The following is an 18,824-nucleotide window of genomic DNA, read 5'->3' on the forward strand; positions in this document are numbered from 1 at the left end:
AAGAATAGTCACAACAGACTTCTTACAGCCGAACACACACACACACACACACACACACACACACGTGCTTTTTCATTTTCTCCCATTTCCTTTTCACTTGTTCAACAAGCCCATCTCAGTCCTGTGTGTGATTACCTGATGACCTGTGTGCCTTCATTCATTCGCAGCTGCAGCACTGAAATAGGATTTTTCTCCCTACCATCCAGTCAGACCCACTCCCATGCACACACACAGAGGGAAGGGTTTTCTCCCTCCAGTGAAGCATTCCTCTCTTACAAATACTGCCATTAGCTAAACAAATCTGGGGAACCCCCTCCTCCCCTCCCTTTCTCATTACATTGCCTTCCATCCTCTCTGGATGCTCAGGGCTGGACAAATCCATCAGGAATGCCAATAGGTGCCTTCCCATGGCTTCATGACCCAAAATAGTTAGCTTTCTAATCCATCAGCTACCTTAATTCTGCATTTAAGGAAATGGAACTCAAATGAATCTTGTCTTCTCCCTTTCCGCATGCATAAATGAGAGATCTGTTATAAGAATCTAAGGCTGAGGGCAACTTAAAATAATAATTAGGCAGACGATTCCTTTCAATTGAGAGTTTAAAAATATTTGAACATTTATATTTATTCTATTGTGATATTTCAAGAGATTTAATGGATTAACAAAAAGGCATTTGGAGGGAAAGCTCGAACAAGGGATTGCTTAATTATCTCATTCAGCTATTAAAATTTTCTTTTTGACTTCTTCCTCCACTCCAGGTGCACACACACCTGCATTTAATGCTGATTCTTTCTGCATATTTGTTTTGCTCTGATTTTCTTAGGAAGGTTTTGTGAATGTTTGAGCGAGTCCCTGGAAATCTGCATGGCATGAAAATCCCGAGTTTTGATTTGTATGCAAATAGATGTTATCAGTTAAACAGCAGAATTAGTTAGGAATATTGCTAAGTCAACAGTAAATGCTAAATAATTTTCAGGTGCTTCTAGGAAATGCTGGATGCAAAAATGCAGGACAGGTATAAGTGGGAGAGAAGGAACTTTCCTTCCTACCTTTTGTGGGTCTCATGTATTTCCTGGTGTAGAAATTCATAGATCCAGGTGGAGTGGATCTCCTGCACAAAGTGGAAGTCCCTACACGTTGCAGTCTCCAGCTGCAAAGATATTGGAGCTTTGAGGGAGGTTAATTTGTTTTTATCTTCCCAAAGAGCTCTAGTTGGTTTCTTTATTCCTCATAACCCTGCCAGTACTGAGAAATAATAGCAGTTACGCAGATAGTTATGTCGACATCAACTTAAGTTTTACACTTGCAAGGTTCATATATTTTTGATAGCACTGGCACTAATACAAATGATAGCTCAATAACAGAAAAATAGAATGGTCCCTGAGCCACAGTCCTGATGCTTGAAGCATCTTTAAACCCCATACCCAAATGAGAAAGAGATAAAAACAACCTAGTCAAAGTGGCTTAGCTTGAAAGAGCATTTTATGTGTTACTTGATGACAAAATAGTTAGGCATTAATGCAGTTTACAGTAAGACACCTTAAGTTATCAGTGAGGTTGGTGTGATGCCTGACAGATTTAGTGTAAATATTTATAGACTTGGCCTACTAATTATGCCAATGGAAAAAGTGTGGTATTAATGCTGTCACCTCCCCATGTCTCTACCTGCCAGCATGCTGCTAGCTCGCATAAATATTCTGAAAATAGAAAGTATGGCACATAAACAGAAGAGATCATTTACATCTTTAATAAGGGATTAAGTTACCACCAGCAGTAGTTTCCAGCCTGTGGTCCACAGATGTATGGGAGGCCTGTGGACTATTCCCAAGGGAACTGTGAAAAAATGACAGAGACCTTTGTGTAGGGTATGTAGAAATATCTCTCTGTGAAATTATTACAGGGGTATGCACCACCTTTGGCAAATATTTTGGGGTTGACACACAAAGAAAATTTTGAAAACCACTGATTCAACGTGTTTATGTAAAGAACTCAATAATTTCAAACTACCATACTGCCATGTGGTAAATGATTTGACTATTGGTCCTGCTGGAGCCAGGCTGCCATAAGAAGTGCTGGACCACAAAGCACTGAAGCATGTGCTTAACTCAAAACACACGTCGATCCACTGAAATTACTGCCTGTCACCATACATAACTGGTTTGCTGAATAAAGACCATGGGGAAATTTGAGACAGAAGGCAAAGACTACTATTGTCTTGCAAACAGCTCTGCTGATGCCTGTAGATGCTTGATTGTCCTGTATAACTGAAAATCTAATTATGTGAATCTGCAGTTCATATTTTTCTGTTTCAGTTTATTTATACTAAGAGACTCAAAAGGTTTTAGGCGCCGTTGGTTTCAGCCGTTACTGTTTGCCAACCCAAAGAGTATTATCATTGCTGTTACAGACGGTTTAGGATACTCTCTTTTAGCTGCATTGATAGCTCTCCTGATTTGTGATCCAAAAGTCTGTGGTTTCTGTTCTGGCACAAACTGACTCCTCACAAGCTGTGCAAATAAATCTGAAATGCTATCAGCAGTGGTTGTATGCGTGCAGCGCGTGTGCATGCCTTTTGCTTGGCTTATAGTCTTGAAAACTGAGGCAGAATGACCAGGTGGTTTCATAGTGTCTTGTCTTTTGTAAAATAGCATCATATTCCACATACATCCCCACTGAAATTGGTGCAGTTGGGATGCTGGTCTGGGTTGCCAAAATCCGGCCTGTGCACATTGCCAGGGCGTGTGGGCAATATTGCTGACTGACGTGCTGACTGATGTGTGGCAGGACGTTGCAGGAGTTAAGGAAAGGGCATTTTGGTAGGAGGGCAGGGTGTGGGTGAAAGCCATGCACGGTGTTACTACAGCAGCTCTGAGAACAGGTTGGGTGGGTGAAGTACTTCAGGCTTTCCATCTGGGTAACCCATGCGGGTTTTGTGAGATCTCATTGCCAGTGTGTGAAAGGCAGATCCCACCTTCCTGCGGATAAATAAGTCTTTGCTACAAACCTAATGCACAACCTGTGGAAAGCAACAGGTTTCCTACTGCCTTTGGTGAGCTCTGGATCAGACCATACATAGGGCTCTGTTATTTCCAGTTCCCAGATGCATTTGTCTCTTGTAAACACTTCATCTGGCCACTGCACCTCTGTAAATCACAGAACAGAATAACCCAATAGAAATGGAGTGCCCGGTTTTGAAAAGGAACATTAAGAGGGAAAAATATAACTCTCTCTCTTTAAACTGTCTCTTTTCTATATTGTTACCTTGACAACTCTGCTGCTGTGTTTCATCTTTGGTGGGACTTAGCTGTGGTGGAATAAGGGGGACATCCATGTGCGTTTCCACATCTACTCCAGCTCTGCTGCGCGGGCACATGCCAGGCACAGGGCATCGCCAGCTGCAGCGCCCGCATTTGCTGCCTTGACCCGTGGTGCTGTCTGGAAATGATTACAGACACTAAGAACTGGGACCCGTTCTGATTAAAGGTATAACATTATATCTTCTATTTCTTTTCCTTAAGCCAACACCAGAGCAGCGTTAAGGCTCTTTAAAAGGAGATGCAAGGTGCTTAAAATATTTTTAAGGGTTGGGACAGCTGGAAAGCAGAAAGGGATGAAAGTACTCAAAAATAGTTGTATTATTTTTAGTATAAGCAGATACAGGAGTATGTGTCAAGATAAGGATACAGTTCTGATGTGCTGAAATGAGTCTCGAGATGCTAAAAATATGCTTGCTTTTCTCACAGTTTTTAGAAGAGACAGAGGCAAAGGTAAGAGGAGAGTAGTGGTGAACTGAAATTTTAATTCCTGTTCTTCCTTGCTTGTTGAGGTTTAGTGAAGCTGCCTGTTAACCTGGGCGCCAATGACCCACTGATACTAGCAAACCTCAAGGCAGGGCGAGGTGTTATCTGCGGGAATGGGATCCCTCCCATCCCCTTTTTCCTCTCCCCAAAGAAAATACCCACCAACGTAATTCTTTTCTTCTCTTTAACCAAAATGGCTAGCTTTATAGCTGCAAAGGCAAGACGTGCCGGGTCTGGGGCTGAGCGCGGACGGCGGTGTCTGTGTCTGAATGTGTGCGTGGAGAAGGGGCTTTTAATGCAAAACATGTGTTTTCAATTGCTATCTGGAGCCAGCCCAGTAGCTGTTACTTGGCCTGACAAAGCCTTATTGAAGTACAGACAGTGTGGTTTCAAAGCAGTTAGAAAAAGAACGGGAATGCTGTTCAGGAAATTCTTCAGGCATGGGCAGGGACTTGGCTGCAACTCTGCTGTTGGAAAATCTGACAGGGGCAGCTCATGAGCACAGGCCAGGCCTCGTGCTGCTCTGAAAGCTGTGCTGCATCTTCCCTCCAGCCTCCAGCACCCCTCCGAGTTTTCATCTGCCCGCCGAGGGAGAGGTAAGAGCTGCATCGCTCCTTCTCGCTGCGGCCGCGGAGATTTGCGGTGCTTTTGTGCCCGTGCAGAGAGGCTTCTTGCTTTCAGACTGTTGTTTAGAGAAGAAAAGTCAAGAATGGGAAGTTGTGGCATATCTGCAAAGGGATGGGAGTAGTTTGAGGCTGGGTGGCGGTTTCTGACTAACTTTGCTTTGGTAGTAATTCTGCCAGCAAAGCGACTCCTGCGCTGCGTCTGTGCTGTAACCAAATAATTCCCAACTTTTTCGCTTTAGAGAATAAGTGTGTGTATAACCTGAAGGCTATATACACATGAAGCCACCAAAAGGTTGGCTCTGTACCGTGTGTCACTTACAGATTTTGATTAAAAATGTGATTCAGTCACGATAAATACATTTATATGTACATTGTATTACAGTTGTTTAATGAGTTGAAGGTATGTTTGTCCGGGGGTTGTTTGGCAAGTCCTGGTACAGCTAGCTTGTGAAGAGAGGCAGTAACTCAGTAATAATCGTTGTGATTATGCTTGTGATTCCTCTGCATATTTTTTTCTGTATTTATAAAGCATGAGCAAAATGCAACAGTCAGAAACCACGTACAGCAGATTAAAGGGAAAAACATTAATTTAGGGGCTTGTTCTGTCTGCATCTTCTCTTCTGATTTGTGTTTTTTTCCCCAAATAACTTAAGGAACATCTGTGATAAAAAGCTTGCACTCTGTTTAGGAGCCTGCCAGATTTAGGCAATGTTCTCTCATCCTTTTAGTTGCAGCATTAAAGCTTGTCTTGCCTTTGCAGAGATATCAGCACCTTATATGGGAGGCTCGTGTTTGGGAGGTAGAGTATGGCGCGTTCGTCAAGGCGGATGGAGGTGTCAGGAGGAGCCTGCCTCGCGTAGCTTCACAAACTTCCTTGCCTCTGCCAGTGTGTCTTCCTTGGATTTTCACAGCAGTGTTATTTGATGTGTAGAAAATACTTTTTAGCCATGTTTTATGGTGGTGTTGCTTTTTTATCTTTCAACAGGGAATGAATTAAGGATATTAAATTATACAGTGGGACAGCACTAAGTGTTTCTGGCTTGTTCATGGGAGTAGACTCACAGTTTGCTTTGCCTGCATCCAGCAGGACTGCATGCACAGGGCTCAAACAGTCATTCATCTCGGCAATCCAAAAATATCGGTGACAAGGTGAGGTTCACCACCGAAGTGTGTTAGATCCAGTATGTGACAGGGCCAGAGCTTTCTCCCACTAATGCTGGTGAAGCATGTACATGTCCGGAGGATAACAGCAGGCTCAGGCAGACAGCAAACCTTACCTGGAGACAGTGGGATTCAGTGGATTTGGATCTTTAATGGGAATATTGTCTGGTCCAATATAAACAGCTTCTATGAGATCAAAGGGGAAAAAGAAAGGTGTGTGGAGCATCTTCTCCTTTCAACTTTCCTGTGAAAGTGATGGTCAGCTGAAATGGGTTGGTTCTGGCCAAGTGAAGACTTTGCTGGTTTGGGGTGCAGGAAGGGCATTTTCTGAGAGATGTGGATGTGCCGTAGCTTCCTGCAGGCTGATGGGGGTGAAGGGAGTGAGAGGAAGGATAGAGATGAGCTGTGGAACAGGGAGGCATATGATGAGAATGAAGAGCTTGATAAGCTCAAAGTTTGCTTTGCAGAAAACACACCTGTGGTGATAATGCTGTGGTAAATTAAGGTCTCATATGATCTGGACTGCTCAAGCCTTCACAGGCTGCCATCTTACCCTGCAAACTTGGAGCTCTACTGCTTTTCTCAGCAGCTGTTAATTTAGGCACCCAGCCAGCCTATTATCTTCTTCACTGCCAGTTATAAGCCCTTTTTTAAAGAAAAAATTCAAGTTCCTGCCTGTGATCATACAGCATCCCACCTCCCAAATCTGACCACCAGCATTGTAGAGCCAGAGAGATAAAGAGACTGGAATATATCTGTCTTAGCAAGAAGCAGCCAGGGCTGTGCTGCCGTACCTGGCTGTAGGGGTGCTCCTGCCCCACGTCTGGGTGAGGCAAGCAGTGCAGGTTTTTCATCAGGTATGGGATCAGTCTGGACCATGGGATGTCCCAAGTGCCTACATAGGTTGTTTGCCATACCCCCTCTTGACGGGACCCCAGTGGAGACACTGGTGTGTGAGTGTGAGTCCAGGCAGGGCAGGGGAGGCTCTTTGCAACACCCTGGGCTAGATTTGATGGGGGGAGGTGGGGGGATCCTCCCTAACTCTGGCAGATGCTCCTGAGCCTCCCTTTGCCAGAGGTGCCCTTTCTGCAGCTCCACCCGGGTCAAGTATTCAAGCTTTGCTTTGTATCCAAAAGAACTGAAGCATGTGTGCATGTGCAGACAGTATTATGCATCTAAACTGAAACTGGAGGGTCTCTTGATCTTGGAAGCATAGAGATAAGAGAGCCGTTAGCACACCCTGATACATCTATTCCTTCTCCTGGTCCTGCCCAAGAGCAAACTAGAAAACAAGTGCGTCTGTGCAAACAAATGGATAAGCACATGAAGCACATCATGTGGAGGGAAGATGCAGCAGAACAAGTTTTAACTTGTGAGAGCAGGATCACTGCAGAGACTGTACTCTGGATCCTGGCACATGCTCAAGCCCACAGTTCTCAACTTGTGCCATGCCGGTTGGATTCCAGCCGTATAAATCCATATTATGATCCTGCTTTGCACATTCCTACAAGCCGTATCTCTTTTCTTGGTACTGTGGGGTGAGAGTGTGTCGGGACAGAAGTCTGCAAAGTATCACCTCCTGTAGCTTGCTTTCTAATTCGAGCTCAGTTGATTATATCCCTCTTGCTGTTCCCGCAGCCTCCTGCAGTCACACCTGCTGCTGGCTATTTTAGTGTAGCCCTCGTATTTGTTCATCCTGCTTTGAGACGCTCCAGTGAGAAAGTGTTTATAAACTTGGCACAGATGGACATAGGCTTATGATTGCTTCACATTATCTGAATGGTGCAAAGGAACCAGCGTGTGAATGCAGCAAAGCCGGTATGATGTTTGCATGCAGTGTGAATGTATCGCTACAAATTGTGGGGCATTTTGTGAAAGACATTCTTCGTTGACTAGCTTGATAGAGATCTCACTGCAGAAACTTTTTCGTCCTTGTTAACTTTCCATTTTCTCCTTAATTTTGAAGAAGAAATATATCAAGACAAGGTAACTATCAAGAAAAAAGTCTAAAAGTTGGAAGAAACACTCATAAATAAGAGAACAGATGTGTTTCTCTGCTTCTCAGAGAAGGGAAGCGATAGTAACATCACATTGCTCACAGACTCTTGCAGCATCATAATAAAATACCACTTTTAGTTTAGGAGATGTTATTCAGAGATGGAGCTGCCTGTTACTTTGTTTTGTTCTGGCAAACTCTAATATGTTTAGAGTTTTAGTGTAAGTGCTCCTTGAATGCAAAGCAGTGACAGAGCAGAGCAAAAATCCCATGTTCAGTTTTTCGTTCAGTCCATCTGCTCAGAGATACTAGTTTATCAGCTGAGGCTTTTGCAGTGCCCTTATCCTCAAGCACATTTATTGTCGAAATGCTGTCAGCCCTAGCAACTGGGGAAATTACATGAGTTCCAAAGATGTTAGAGGTAGGGGGTAGCCTGGAGCATTGAGGGATCTGGATTAGAGATGCTTTACCAGGAGATGAATCCCCAAGGTCTCCCCAGCTGCCTGTGCTGTCCGACTTCCTCAAGATACAAGAGGTGGGGATGGGAAAAGAGCTATTACCTGGTGGATCAGGCAGAGGATGCACCAATGGACTGTTGAGACCAAGAAAGGCTTGTTGATGTGCTTATGTTTGCCAGAATCAGGCTAGCTATTTGAATAACCCTGCATGTGATGAACCTCACTGATAGAAACTAGTCAGAAAAGAAGAAAACATTCCTTAGGATGTTTCCTTCCACTTTTTGAGTCTCTGGCTATATATCACATTGCACTGATACACGAGAAGTGGGCATTGAGTGATGATGGTCTTCCCAGCTCATAGAAGTGCTGTTCCCCATGTGGAGGGATGGGAACTGTTGACAGAAACAGAGGCACAAGCAGAGAGGGAAGGTTTCAGCTGTGGGGACACCAGTGGCAGGAACCATGCTGGCACAGCCATCGGGATAGAAGAGCCCTAGTTCATGGAGAAAAGTGCTATGAGATTTAACTACCCCAGCAAGTATTTCATCCTTCTGGCTGTTCCCCAGTGCTCAGCCCTTGCTGGCCAAGCTGCAAGTGAGAAGTCATATTTTTCAGAGCCTGATCCTTTTATGGAGACCCAGGCAGGGCCATGTGCAGGGCCATAAATCAATTTTGGGTCATAACATTGGTGGATTAACAGGCCTGGGGGTGTCAAGCTTGAGAGAGAGTTTTATGGGGAGCGGAGAGGCAAAAAGTCTTGTTGATAGATGGCTCAAAACACTCTTCTTCATGCCAAATTTTGTTCTCAGTCACGCTTCTGAAATGTCTGTTCTTTTGAACCTGCTGTATAGTGTGCACTTAAAAGAGAAATTAAAGAGGATGAATCTGCACAGCATTTACAGCTAGTAAATACAAGTACATTGCCTCCCAGTGATACGGCAGAGAGCACCTCTAAAGGCTTTTTAGTTTGTTGTTTTTTTTTTTTTTCTCATTTCAGCCCAAAAGAAAAGGTTTCTGTTTCAGAAAACAAAGAGAAACAGAAAAGGATGTTGGTAATACGGACACAAAGAGAAGGCAGATGTGGGAGATGTAGGTTCAAGGCCCAAAGGAATTGGAACCCCTGTCTCATCTGTAGAAACGTGTTCCCATCACCATGCTACAGGTTAGCCTGGGGTCAGATGCACTTCGTTTTTCTGATGAAGTTGTTACACCTCAGTAATATGCAAGTAGGTAGGGAGGAGAGGTACCGTGTCAGCTGCACAGGGCTTAGGGGCTTTTGGTCTGTGCTCTAGTGAGCAGTTTTGACGAGCTCTAGGGCATTTTCGGCACAAATATCGTGGGCTCATAAGAGAGAAGCCACCTTCCCAGATTGCATCCCCTTTCAGCTTAAAATTGTTCTATTACTAAACATACATCATTTAAGCACTGATCAAAGAAACCCCTGTGGCACAGAAACATTGATTCCTCTTGTTATGCCTCACCCTGTTCATAACCCTCATTGAATCTACAAAGCCGGCATGGCCAGGGGATGTTACAGCTCCAGTATTTGCCAGGGAAAAGTGTTTATCCATCCTTGTGCATATAAAACATTTCTGCCTGATGAATCATTAATCTGAGTTGTGTACCCTGAGTGAGAAGCTTTCTGCCAGGGCAGAAGGATGTGGTGGAAGGGGAGAGAGTTGTGTATTAAAGATTTGCCATACCTGGTGGGGTCTGATGTGAGTTTTGGAAGCTCGGTGCCGGTTCTGATTTGTGGTGCCTTTCAGCTGGTCCTGGTTTCAGCTTCACTGAAGTAAAGGGCTGAAGCTTCTTTGCCAGAAGTACTCGGCCGAGCAGCCTGTGCAGATCACAGGACATGGTGACATGACTCTTCCAGTGGTCTTAAAAAAACAAATAAATCTTTCTTGTCATGGACTGTATCTCTAAGGTATGCTAAAGCAAAAAGGATGAATAACTTTTCTAAACAGACTGGATTTTATATCAGGCCCTGTTTGCAGTGTTCATATATAAGGACTCAGTGTACAGCTCTTGTGCAAAAACTTATTACTCTTTTTTTATGCAGCAGCAGCAAGAATTCCTTGGAGAATCACCCAGGTTCCAGGCTATAATTTTGTAGTCGTGGTGGTGTTGTCTGTGGCTAACTGCAAAGGTTTGGCATGCTGCAGTTTTTGTATTGTAAATGGGATTGTACAGGCACTGATGGCGTCCAGTGCTGTGCACGTATGTCTTTAAGCCGTTTCAGGTCAGGCAGACACTTTCAGATTTGACTTTTGGAAGGAGTGCTTCTCTTTCCAATCTCTGTATTTGTTTCAGTATTATATTTTCACCACTGTTATGAAATTAGGTAGTTGTTCCTAATATTTTCCTGAAGGAAAAAAAATACTATTCAAGCAACTAGCATCCTTTCCCCTTAGCTCAGTAACTGAAAGGTGGGGGGAGGTTCCTTGCAAATGCCCTTTTTTTTTTTTTTTTCCTAATGCCTTAGTTCTCTTTAATGTTTTAGAGTTGGAAGAAGTTGCCAAAATGTAAATTATGACTAGCATACTTTTCCCTCCCACACAGAGCAGATTATTGGTAGCGTATATAACTGGTTCCTCGTGTAGTTGCCTTGCAGGCCTTCTTACTCTACTCATTTGTTTAACATGCCTCAGCACTCTCTGTCCATCATTCTGTCTTCTCTTCCTGAAGAACTACAGACATGAATGTTTTCTTTTGGTATTCACAATTCAGGAGGGGAATGCTAGCTAGAAATCATATATAGCTTTAAATGTAGCTATATGAGAGTTTGTATAGAAAGAACATGTTATCTATGATTCCCATGTTATTTTCTTGTTATAAATTTATGCTGTATTACTAAGTCATGCTCAGCATGCCTGTTTGTAGTACTTCAGTTGCTCTATCTCTGTTAGGGCAGCTGTGAGCTAAATATTTTATTGGAACCAAAGAAATTCTCTAAATCAGGCTGCTGTATGGACACAAGTTGCTCTTTGTGGTTATGTTCTGTTCCTGTAAGTTCTTTTGATGTCTGCAGAGTTTTGCCCCAGCTGGATATGCTATTTTCTCCATCCTGGAGACTGCAAGTAAAGAAAAAAATAAGAGAGCACAAAAAAGAGATAAAGAGAATAAACAAGCTTTGCAATAAAGAGATATTTTGATCTGGGTACTTCATATTGTTTCTTATTGGTCAAACCTCTTCCATGAATTGAGAGGGTTAGCAATGCAATTTATTCATTTTCTCCAAGGGAGAGGCTGCATTTAATATGTGCTCTCCAGGATCCCCCGCTAAAATATTAGGCAATAAAGTCCTTGACTGTACAGTAGTTGTGGTTATAATTTCCCCCAGGTAGTGGGAACTCTGTAATTTATTGTTGTTTAAGTTTTCCCTTTGCACCGATCGCAGTGGTGGTAGCAGTATAAAAAGGCCTGTTTTTCTCCAAGCGCATGTATTTGTTGGTGACCCAGCTCCTCTCTCTGATGAGCTCTGTGCTGCAAAGCCCTCCACAGTTGCTGACTTCGCATCTAGGAGAAAAAATACTGGGTTGGATCTGTTCTAACCAACTTGCTTTGCTCCCCCTTGGTAAAAGCTGTGGCTCTGCCTGGGCTTTGAGTGGTTTTGTGATGTGGAGATGGATACCCCAGCTGGTCCGAACAGCAGAAGTGATTTATGGTGAGCCCACTTACAGTATTGAAAACTGCTCTTTAATACAGACACACCTTTCTTCAGTGATGTACCTTTAATGCACGTTGGTTAAACTGGCTGAGCCAACCTGTACTGAGAACAGGCTTACCTGCCGCGAGCCGTTGGCTCCTCCTGACATTTTACGACCGTCTGCACTCATTGACGTCGCAGATCTTCATGGCATTAGCTGGGACTGGGGTACTCTGAGGTTGTAAATGAGGCATGGCTGCGGGGGGGGTGTGAGATCCTTTATTTAGACTGGCTGAGAAAGCTGGAAAAAGCAGGCGGGCTTGGAGGCGTAGACGGGCTGGCTGAGGCTCGCCTTGTTCTAGTTTTAGTTTAGCAAGCACAGGCATCACCTTCCTTGGAGAGGAGGGAGCTCAGCATGGCAGGTGCCTGCAGATGGGCTGTGCTGGTGCCCAGAGTCTCCTCATGTGGGTGTCCTTTGCAGCACCCTGCTGATGCACAGGTCTGACCTGCCTTTTCTCCTTCGTGGACTGAAGCCCTCAAACATAGGGGAAAACATTCTTAGAAATGTGATGCCTCAGAAACCTGAGAAGAACATGGAAGAATTGCCTCATTTGTTACTATTTTTTTAAAACTTCCTGTTTTCAGCCACTGTGGTGAATTTTGAATGTGGGGGATCAACAGAGTTGCTGACATTAGGGGAGGCAGCAGATGGGCACCTCCGCTTTCTGGTCCTGCATCGCTGTTGGGAAGAAAGCAAGCATACCAACCTGCCTGGGCTGAACACAGCCTTCCTGAATATGCTGCTAAATCCAGATCAGGAGATGTTTCAGTTCCTTTGATCTGAAAATAATTTAGTACCTGAATGGATTTATTTAGCACCTGAGACTGTGTTTCAGCCTGGGTGAGGGGTGAAGGCTTGTGGAAGAAGGGAGAGGTGGCTGATCCCCTATGCTGCAGGTAACAACACCAGGCAGCATTAGAAAACACAGGTCTTAGCAACTTCTGGAGCAGTGAAAGGTAAAAAGAAAGGTAACTGGTTCTTCAGGCAGCCCTTGCCTCAAATGTGTGGGCTTCAGCATTGGAGCAGCAAAGATAACATGTTAACTTCATCACTGGTGCAATGCTACTGGAATAAAAGTTATGCCGTGGAGAAACTCTCCTTGCATCAGCCTGTGGTGGGCTCTGTACCGGTGCCGACTGCCTACTGCATTTTATTAGATGCTGGAGTATGACGCTATTAGCCAAAAAGTAAGGGAAAAACCAGGAAGCTAATGATTAACAAACATAAGCTGCTATCAGTGAGCATCTGATTTCTACCATTGTCTCATTCTGCCCTTGCGGATCAGACTGCCACAGAAAGGAACTTGCATTGTTATATGAATTTTGTAATTCACTGCATACAAACGGCGATGCCAGGTACCCTGAGGAGGAAGCCCACAGTGTTGAATCAGTAGTGCAAGAACGTGTTTGGTGGCTTCTTATCTGACTAGAGTCTAAAATGCAAACATTCAGCAAACTATGTGTAATTAGAGATGATATGATATCCTCAGTCTGTGTGTCAAAGAAGTCTGAAAACATAAGAGACTGATCCCTGGGGGAAGCCTGTGAAAGTGGGTTTCTGCTCCCTGAATGTGAAGGGTGAGAACGTGTATACTTTCTTTCCTGTGGCACAACACGCCTCCACGATCACAGCCCGATGCGCACACAACCGTTGTGCAGTGGCTGTCTTCCAGACCTCTGTCCCAGCTAGCTGCAGTGCTCTTTAAAACCACCCACCTCGTTCCATCCACAGCGGGGGCAGCCAGATCCCCAAGCGCCCGGAGCCAGCTGGGTGCTGGGGTATGGGAGCGGGGATGGTGCTCGCCACAGGGCAAAGCGGTTCTTCCTGGGGATGCTGCTGCACTACTTTCCTCAGCACAAGCTTTCCTTCCTTCCTTCCTTCCTTAGTTTTGCCCCCTGGTGTTTTCCTAACGTGTCATGCCGACCCAGGGTATCAGAGTCCTTCTTAAACCAGCGTTAGATATATGAGGATAATCTGGTAGAGATATGGCAGCTGAAGAACCTTGTGCTTCAGGTGTACTTAGTGAAGAAGGATTGAGGTGTGGGAAGGGAAAAAGTCAAACATTTCCTTTTTGGCTTTTTTCTTTGGCTAGAAGGAGTGATTTTATTTGAGATTTTTTTTTTTTTTTAATTTAAATTAAAACCTGTGAGAAGTAATATTGCATCTTCAAAACAAACTGCTGAACTCAACTGCTTTTACCAAATGCATGCAAAATTTTCCCCTCAGGATCCTTAGAGGCCCTGGAGTGCCTGCCTTGCAAAACCTGGGGCTGTGAACAGAGTCACTCAAGAGCGAGCTCCATAAGATACCTTTAGACACTGTGCTTACATGTATTTATAAATATATATATACACGTTTAACACACAAAATTCTCTTCTGGTAAGTTACTGCGTAGGGTAAGCAGAAAGAAAAGTAACGCTGAACCAAGATATTAAGAGACACTGCCCAGATGGTAAACTCTGAAAAAGAAGAAACAAAGCCCTCCAAGAGGCACAGACAAGCAGTTTTTATTATCAGCTTTCTCTTTCCTCTTAATACATGTGGTTATTTCTTTGTGATCATTTCAGATGCCTCAGGAACAGTACGCGCACCGGAGCACCATGCAGACCTCGGAAGGACCCCAGGTATACAAAGTGGGGATTTATGGCTGGAGGAAGAGATGCCTCTATTTCTTTGTGCTGCTCCTAATGATTTTAATCCTGGTGAACCTTGCTATGACCATCTGGATTCTGAAGGTTATGAACTTCACAATTGTAAGTAAGGGTTACCCTGAAAGGTTTGGGGAAGATGAGGGAGGGTGATGATCTTTCCTCTGAACATGACTTCAGATACGGCTTCGATAATGGGTTGTTTTGGTTGCTACGGATGGTTGTTATTACAGGGAGGAAAAAATTTACCCAATGATCCTTTTTTTCTGCTGGACATGTCTGCAGTATTGCCAAGATGAGGAATGAGCTCGGTGTTGCAAATGATGTTCCTCCTACCTGCTATTTATATATACATGTAAACATGTAAATGATAGACATGTTTTGAAAATTAATTTTCAATTATTAAGTGTTTTAAAATTAATGAAATACGTTTTTTTGAACTGAATTGTGGGAATGGGTTTGAGCCTTTCTCCTAGACTTTTTCTGCTTTTTGTCATGACTGGAAAGTTGAGCAACTGGATTTGCCTTTTTCTTAGGGAAAATTCATGTTGTTTCATAATGACATGGGTCCAGAAGCTTCATGAAGAAAAACTAAAATTCCAGGCTGGCTCTCTGGGTATGGTGTTTAGGTGGAGCATATCTTTATGCTTGTTGTGCTGTGGTTGGTGCACATCAGTCCTGCCAGCAGCACTCTCTTGCTGCACAGACCCACTGGCCAGGGTTAGCTTTCCAGAAACTCCTTGAAAAATATTGGGCATCTGTACTGGGAGGTAGGTTGTACTGGGTCAGATGGGCCCTTCTGGGCCCAGAGTGCTCTATGCATCACTTGAACTCTGTTCAAATTCTTTTTGAGATCTTAAGGGGTACCTTGACCTTGAATTGCCTTTTTACAGTGTGAGCTTCACCTCTCCTGCTCAAACACACTGAAGGTCAGGACATGATGAGCCAGGCACACTCCACTTCCAGGGCTAGTGAGACTTTATATATGGCAGGTCCTAGTTTTTCAGTAGATAATTTGGCAAAGCAGAATGAAAATTAAATGACTGGTCCTTTGTTCTTCAAAGCAATAATTGCCACCTTGGTCAGATGGAGCTATTTTAAGATCATTCGAGTCTTCAGGATAAACTAAGTTTGAGGCTTTAATCCTGGATTTACTTCATGAGAGAGCTGTAAGGCTGAATTCCCCTAGACTGCTTTGAAGGACTTTCCCAGACAGGTTCTGATGTGAGCAGCATGTTTGAAGTCTCCCGGCATTTCTTCCTCTGCTTGGTCTTGTGAAGCCCTGAACAGCTGTGTCCAACATTATGTCATTAATGGGCCATGAGAAGTTGAGTAAACAATCTCTGACTTGCTGTATCCAGCAGACAAAATGCTGTATCAAGGGAACATGTAGCATTCATTTTCTCTAACCAGGATGCTGTCAAGGTGTTCAGAACATTGCAATGCATGTGTGCTTAGGGAGCAAGCAATTATAAAGCAGTAATCCACAAAAAGCTCCTGTGAGTGGGTGAAGAGTGAGCCAAACTGAAGCAATTAAAGCTTAACCAGACCAGTTATTTAATCTTGTGAAATTGATGCCATTTTGATACACATTTTGTGCTGAACTGTGGACTTTAGATTAATGTAGTTGAAAAACAGGAATTTCTGAGGTGATGGAAGACTTGGTCACAGACTCATCATACAGGCAGTGATGTCGGCATCAGCCCAAGCACAACATAATGGCATTTCAGATTCTGCCTTTTCAGGAATGAAACGTTATTTCTTTAGAATAACAGAACTTTGGTACATCAGTCCCATGTTTTCTGCTGTTTGGTGGTGGTGGGTCAGTCAATTCTCTAGAAGTTGCTTGGGAAGCCAGCTGAACTTCTCTGCTCCAGTTGTCCCTCAGAGCCCTCTCCTGATCCATTGCATTTTGCAGGCCATCAGCAGAAGGATCAACTCCAGGGATATGTACAGAAACCTCCCCTTCCAGCAGCTCTCTCCACCCAACTAGAATATACACTAGCTTTTTGGAGGATGTACAGATCTTCAAGCTTTTGTCTGATTCTGTTTCCTTAGTCCCTTGCCCTCTGATTCACTGGGGGTTAGCCCATGGTAAAATATATTTTTATATGGGTTTAGTTAATTCTTATCTTCTAATGTTAGTGGGCGATGAACAGCATTTAGTGATAAAAGCACAGACAGTAGCACTGAATCCTGCAGCAGGAACTGCTTTATGGTTATAGGCATGGCCACGCTAGTCAGGGCGTGTGTCTGACACAGCCAACTGGAAATAAATATAAGAACAGAGCATGTAAAATGTGATCCTTGCCCCGATATGCACCCATTCATCTCCTGATCTCCTGCTGCTCCTGCAGCCTCTCCAGCTGCTTTGGATCCTGCTCAACAATGCCTCCCGCACCATTCCCTGAGGCTGAGAAAGCCACTTTGCTAAGTGAATTTTTAGAGGCAGACTTTTATCTCTAAATAACAAATGTAAGAAAATTCTCAAATGAGGAGATGCAAATATGGAAAAATCTTTAATTTTTTCCTGTTCTGATAAGAGGAGCTGAGAGTCCTTCTGGGGCAGGGGAATGATTCAAGTACTCAGTAAGCATTTTATTTTCAGAGCAAAAAAAGGAGGGAAGTTTTTAGTTCTGTTCTTGTGAAAAATGTAGTATTTCCAGTATCTTCCCACCCCTGAGCTCTCCTCCCAGAACCTGGGTCTGTTCAACTCCACAGAACAGTCCTGACACTTACCAGAATTTAATGAGTGCTCATTATAGCCAATAAGTGCTCACAGTATTTTAATGAGCACAGCAAACCTGCTCAAGAAAACTCGGGGGTGTTTTAAATGCCGGTAGTGGGGAGTGGAGAAGGGAGGAGGAGATGAAGCGAGATAATCTCAGGGGAAAAAAACCACCTTCTCATGCACATTGTAGCAGCATCCATCCATTCCACTTCCACGTCAAGCCCTGACCTCCCTCTTGCTCCCCTCTGCATGCCCCACTGGCTCATGCTTCAGGAGACAACCCCTGTAAAATTAAACCGTAGGCTTTCAGTCTCTGGCTTTTAATAAGCAAGGTATCACTAATTCATGCTAGGTTTTGCTTTTATCTGAATGTTCAAGGCTTAAACAAATTTATGTGTGGCTATTGCTTTTTACGCAGGGCTGTCAAAGCAGCGTCATGTCCGCGTGGAGCCAGTTGGTCACTGCCTAGTCTGTCCTCTGGCACAGTTATTCACTTCTCATGTAGTATTTGATCCTCAGTTTGTTTTAAATTACTTTATCAGGCACAGACTGTATGAAAAAACAGACCTTGAGGGGGCCTCAGATGTCATCTGCCTGTCCCACAGCTGGTTCCCATAGCCAGGTCCATTTATCATGTTCATTTACATCAGGGCTGTGCTGCTGTGGGGCTGCGGGAAGCTCTGTGAAGGTTGCTACCTCCAAACCTTACTTTGATTTTTAAGCCAAACCACGAATTAATCTGAACCAAAGCCACTAAATTGGGTTGAAACCCAAATGCACCCTGAAGGTGACCTAACCTAATTAAGGTAGAAACCACCATCCAGCACTCAACTTTTCAATGATATATAGGTAAAGAGAACTGCACTTCATTCAGATCTTAGACAAGCCTAGTAGAAGTACATACTTTGTACATAGTGGCTTTGGGGAGAAAACACTAATGCCTGTGGGCTGTGTATGTGACTCGGCCACTCAGTCTGCAGGTCCAGTCTGCGTGGTGGAGGGCTCAACCTCAAGCTGCACAGAGCTCATCTGAGGCTGGCATAGCCCCTGCAAGGGTTCACATGTGCCAATCTAACTACAAGGGTGGAACCAGAGCTCTTAACGTTCCTTTTTATGGTCCGCCTGCATTAACATCCAGTGATGTAGCTCTTTAGCAGTAGGATTGCCTGTGACTGTAGACACAAGCGCATGCATCTTTTATGTGTATGCCTACGATGTGCTGGGGATCTCTATTTCAGCTATTACTGGTGAGCTTAAACTATTTTTAAAAGCTTCCTGTTGTATTAATTTCTGAATATTACAACAAAGATGTGTTTACATAAACACAGTGAACCAGTATCCTTATTTTAAACAGTACAAGGCTCAGAAGGCTCAGAAAACAGTCAACGACAGTGCATTGACCTCTTTCCACAAGGGTAACATACAATGCCTGGTATTTTAAACAGTGTTAGGAGTCTACAACATTATCCATTAGTACCCTTTTATAGCCTGTTAGGCAGCAGGAAGACATCTCAACAGGAGGGATGAGAACTGTCCTGTTGTGGCTGCATTTAAATGGAAAATTCCCACCTACTTGTCTGCCCATCAAACCACTGAAGACCCTTTGCTTTTCCTTTGCCTTTCCCTGGTGTTTCTATCCATAGGTGTCTGTCCACATGTTTGGGTTTGTATGCTCTCTGGGACAGAGCTGTTT

The 18,824-nt window shown here is 43.9% G+C and overlaps 1 protein-coding gene across 5 annotated transcripts in view; it reads left to right on the plus strand.

Annotated features, from left to right (window-relative positions):
- SGCD (sarcoglycan delta) overlaps nucleotides 1–18,824 on the plus strand; it is a 215,470-nt gene that overhangs the window by 67,865 nt on the left and 128,781 nt on the right. For 2 of the 5 annotated variants that reach the window (XM_026858578.1, XM_026858576.1), the window contains exon 2: nucleotides 14,320–14,505. In XM_026858578.1, the coding sequence (XP_026714379.1) occupies nucleotides 14,320–14,505 (186 nt within the window). Of the gene's footprint in view, nucleotides 1–3,702; nucleotides 3,769–4,255; nucleotides 4,398–5,522; nucleotides 5,577–14,319; nucleotides 14,506–18,824 lie in introns of those variants that run through there. The other 3 variants (XM_026858575.1, XM_026858577.1, XM_026858579.1) reach the window with 3 other exon arrangements.

This window comes from Athene cunicularia (genome assembly GCF_003259725.1).
Source record: "Athene cunicularia isolate RWA chromosome 13 unlocalized genomic scaffold, athCun1 chr13_part1, whole genome shotgun sequence".
NCBI lineage: Eukaryota > Metazoa > Chordata > Aves > Strigiformes > Strigidae > Athene > Athene cunicularia.